Source organism: Cyprinodon variegatus, unplaced genomic scaffold, assembly GCF_000732505.1.
Source record: "Cyprinodon variegatus isolate N-32 unplaced genomic scaffold, C_variegatus-1.0 Scaffold598, whole genome shotgun sequence".
Classification (NCBI taxonomy): domain Eukaryota; kingdom Metazoa; phylum Chordata; class Actinopteri; order Cyprinodontiformes; family Cyprinodontidae; genus Cyprinodon; species Cyprinodon variegatus.
This window is the reverse complement of record NW_015151051.1, coordinates 237,408-241,895: the sequence shown is the minus strand read 5'-3', so window position 1 is coordinate 241,895 and position 4,488 is coordinate 237,408. Positions and strand designations below refer to the sequence as shown.

Sequence of the window (4,488 nt, the reverse complement as noted above, 5' to 3'; positions counted from 1 at the left end):
GTTGGGTCTACACTGAATGTGATCTTTTTATATAATACTCTTTCCCTCCATAAAATGGAGTTTCCCCCCAAAATAACTCAAGTAAAGCAACGATACTCAAAACAAAAACACTTAAGTAAAGTAAATTTACTTTGTTTCTTTCTACTGGGAGTAATTTCTTTCAGATCTGTGTGTTTATTTCTCCTCTGCTTGGGGTTACCTGGCCACCAAAGTCCCATGAATAATTTAGGAACTCGTTGCATGGATTAAAGCTGCAGCTTTTAACAGCTTTTATGTCAGCTGAATGGTTTCTCCTTTTTTTTTTGCTTCTTTTTAAGTTAATCAGGAGATTTAATGAAGTTTTAGGGGCATATTGTAGGTTTCTGATCTATTTTAAAATGACTTTCTTCAAATATGGTGTTTCTTAAGGAAAAAAAATTATTTAAACCCAGACAGATATTTTAAAATTGACATAGAAAAGTATTGAAAGTTTGAAATTCTTTGCCGGCTCACAAATTTTACCTGAGTAATTAGTTGTTTTGTATGAATTCTGATCTAAACTATTTCTCTGTTTTCCTGCTTTATATTCTTCTGCTCAACGAAGAGTATAAAAACTAGATCTGTTTCTGCAGGCGGCGGTTCATTAATTAGTTTTATTTATGGTGGAAACATGAGCAGAATGCTCCTGAACTTGCACTCACCAGTCAGTGTGCTGATCATCGATCACCAGCAGGATCTTGGGTTTGCGTATCACAGGCTTGGCAGGCTGCGTGGCTCCTGCTGGGGCCCCTTCAGCTGCTGTGGCTGCGGCCGCCTTAGCGTGTGCGGCGGCTGCGACGTTCTGGGCCATCTGTGCGCTCTTCACCACGCTGGAGAAGGAGCTGAGGAAGCTCCCTCCTGCTGAGGCCGGCACCGAGGCCGAGCCAGGAGCTGAACTCGGGGTCTGACTCGGGAGGCTTGGCGGCTGACGCCTTTCTGTGGCGGGGGAGGCGGGAGACGAAGTAGAGGAACCAGTGGGGGCCGGCCTCTGCAGATCCATCATGTAGCCGTTGGGAAGGTTGGCTACGAAGCTGCTGTCTGACAGGCGCCGGCGAAGGTAGTTCATGATAACGGGCTGGTGGGGCTCTAGGGGCCAGATGAGTCCTGGAAAAGGAAAGAAACATGGCGGCTCTGTTTAGTTTTCTTTTTTTTAGAAAAATATATGGGCAGAAAGTCCCAAAAGGTGTTTCAACATTTTTTCTTTCCTTTCATACAGACATTTCAGAAGAAAACTAAAAGGGAAGCAGTATTTTATCTCAAAGGACGATGATTTAAAACTAAAAAAACTAAAAGGATCAAACAGAAATACTGCAGTCGTTGGCGAAAGGCCTGAACGCAGAATAGAATTCAGGTTAGTCAATCAGAAACCTAAAAAAAAACACCAACTGAACCACTGAATGTTCTCCTGTATACTTCATGAGCCAAAAAACTAACATTTCAGGCTGTTTTGTTGTTAAAACTTCATTATCTTTCCTGCATTTTGGCTGAGTGAGCCGTTTCCTTCGTTCATTATTGCATCAGTATAGATCGCTTCTCCTGAAGGCCGAGCTCCACCAGCGACCTCCACCTGCCAGCTAACGAAGACCTCCTTTCATTCACCATCTGGCTGCCCTCAGAGGATTCCTGTTCCTCTGCTCCACATTCAACAGTTCAAACACCAATCTGCTCATCTCAGCTGCAAAATAATTCAGTGACACAGAAGTGATAATGCAAAGCTGGATGAATTTCACAGCTTAGTTCTTTATAAAGCATGCAGAGCTCATTTAAAAGGAAAAAAGCAGTTATATAACATGTTTGATGCAGAGCAGAATGAGAAGTAAAGTGAAGCAGGAATGCCTACCAGGGAGAACAGGAACCTCTGCATCTGATTGGCTCTAGAATAAAATGTGTTTAGTCTCAGAAGGAGCCCTCAGTGGTCATGGTTTCACTTAGTTAACAGCGAAGGAATGACAACCTGAATGGAGGTCAAGTGTTAAATCATGATGACAAGTTAAAGTGGTCAGATAATCACCATGAGGTATTATTATTATTATTATTTAACAGCCGGAAACAGAACCGTTCCTCTGGAAAAATCTGTAGAGAACCTTTTCCCTTAAGTTTTCCCTTAAGTGTGTGCGTCCCCCTAGTGGTCCGCTAATGCATTGCAAAGGGTACATTAGAATATTTTATTTCTTAGGTAGTAAAATAAAATAGGGCAGGGATCTATTCTGCTTTATGAGGAGATACCTAATAGGGTTAGGAAGCTTTTATCAACCAAACAGTAATTTATTCTTTGAGTTCACCTTCAGCTGTGACATCGATCTAAACCAGGCGGATGTAGAGAACAGAAGGGATTCACTGTTTTTCACTCATGGAAAGACAAAGTGTCCAAAGAATTAGTCAAGGTGGGGAAACACTGCGCTACATAACTGGACAAATTCAGCTTATTGGACGAATTTTAGTCAAACCTGTATGGAACTAAATAAGGGCCACAAAAGCTGAAAATACATAAATATATATTTGAAACTGTAGTGACCTATTATCAAGAAAAGAATGTTTGTGAATAAAAAAAAAAAAAAAAAAAACACATTATGTAAATTGAAGTTAGAAAAAAGCAATCCAGAAATAAGAATTTTAGGTTTTGAAAATCGCTTTGTGTTTCAAAGTTTAATTTCTATAAAAAAAAAAAAATGCAATAGATTTTCTTTTTTTATTTCCTTTATTAAATATTTTTCACAGATTTTGTATTTACAATTTTTTAATTTAAACTTCAGTTTTTCAGATTTAGTTTTATGAATTATAATCTTTTCGATTTGCATTTTCCAGACCACATTTTCTTTACTTCTGGGTAGTTGAGTAGTGAAAACTCATTTCTATTGGTCTGCTGGACGGTAGAAACATTTTTATTGGTCAAAAGTACGGAGCTAAATTGTGGCCATAAAAAATGTAAAATCCATCTTTAAATAAATAAAAATAAAATCCATCTTTTTCCATTTTTTATACAGTTTTGAAAAAGCTCCAGAGAACCGCTAAGGGGGGGGCATTAAAGGGCCGCGGGCTGCCGGCCCCTGGTCCAGCCTGACCTATAAAACTGTTGTAAATGCAGACAGCAGCCATATTGTGGCAGTAAGAGGTAATGTGGTCATGTGCTGACAGTTAACAGGTTAAAAGGTTTATATCCTCTAAACTCCACTATAGCAAAAATTCTATAAATTTGTCCACAGGGATGGAAAAGGCAGTCGTTTTAAACGCTTTATAGCCGTTAGCGGTTAAGTGGGGGGCTTATATCTTTTCACATAAAGCCAGGTTAGTCTGAACAACACACATAAAAATCAACACTGCCTCCATTCTAATCCAGGGGATTATCTTCTGATATCTGAATGTATTTGCAAAGAAACCACAAGGAGTGACAGAAAAAACTAAAGAAATGAAAACCTGTTCTGTTTAGCATCAAATCTAGTCTAAAAGGTTCAGTAATGAACAAGAGATGAACATTTAAAGCAGAGTTTAAAGAACAGTGTTGCTGGTGGTGCGTAGATGTCAAGCATTCAAAACAAGTCTGCATGACGGATCCTAAACGCCTGAGCTGTGAGCCGTAGAGAAATGCAACAAAACACAAACTGACAAATACGTCTGAGTCACGCTTTGTACCGACAGGAAGGAGCGCGACACCAAATGAACGCTGACAGCTTCTAATGAGTGTCTGAGGCTAATGAGAATTAGCCAGACTCCCACCGTACACCACAGCAAGCCCCGGCAATATTACCTCTACTTCCCTAACTTGTAAAATGTCACATCTAACTACTCAAGCTCTAGGCTTTAGTGATGTTCCTCAATGCATTTCAGCAGAGGAGCCTTTTGTCGCATGTTTGGGCTGAGCTTTATTTCCACTTCACAGACTGAAAGGGTCCGACCATCTGAAACATGATTCTGGTTCATCGTACAGAAAGCTTCTAACTGGAGACGGTTTGGAGGAAAGTGCAGGAGAACAAAGAGAAGCGCTAGAAGCCGTGTTTACACTGTGTCACTGTGATAAGTGAGTGATAGAAAATCACTTTTATTGCTCCACTGCTGCACAGTCTCCTTTTCCTTAACTCCCCATAAGCCGCTTTCTTCCTGCGCAGAAAGCTGTTAAACCTGCAGCTGCTCTGCTACAGCGGGAGGAATCTACAGGAAGGAATGCAACATTACGGCTCTGCTGGTAGAGAACAGAGGGTAGAAGAACAAACTATGACAGATGGAGAGTTTGATGACACTTAATGTTAGAGAAGGAAAATGGAAAATGTCTTATTCTCTATTGAATTCAGGTCTGAACTTGAATATTCCTTCATCTAAACCTTTTCATGAAACCTTCAGCTGTGTTTCAGGTCAACCCCCTTCTGAAAGGAAATTTTTTGCCACGTCTTCACTTTAAACCAGTTTCAGTGCAAATGTTCTTCATGTTTCCACCGCCTCACAAGCAGCAGCTGCTGGAAAAATTTAACTTTAGCT

General features: G+C 40.2%; 1 protein-coding gene across 1 annotated transcript in view; it reads right to left on the bottom strand.

The window, feature by feature from the left end:
• The window catches only part of syn3 (synapsin III), a 141,177-nt gene that overhangs the window by 124,803 nt on the left and 11,886 nt on the right, over window positions 1-4,488 (bottom strand). Inside the window, exon 2 of the mRNA XM_015392602.1 lies at window positions 681-1,122. Coding sequence (XP_015248088.1) covers window positions 681-1,084 — 404 coding nt within the window. The 5' untranslated portion in view covers window positions 1,085-1,122. The remainder of the gene's footprint in view (window positions 1-680; window positions 1,123-4,488) is intronic.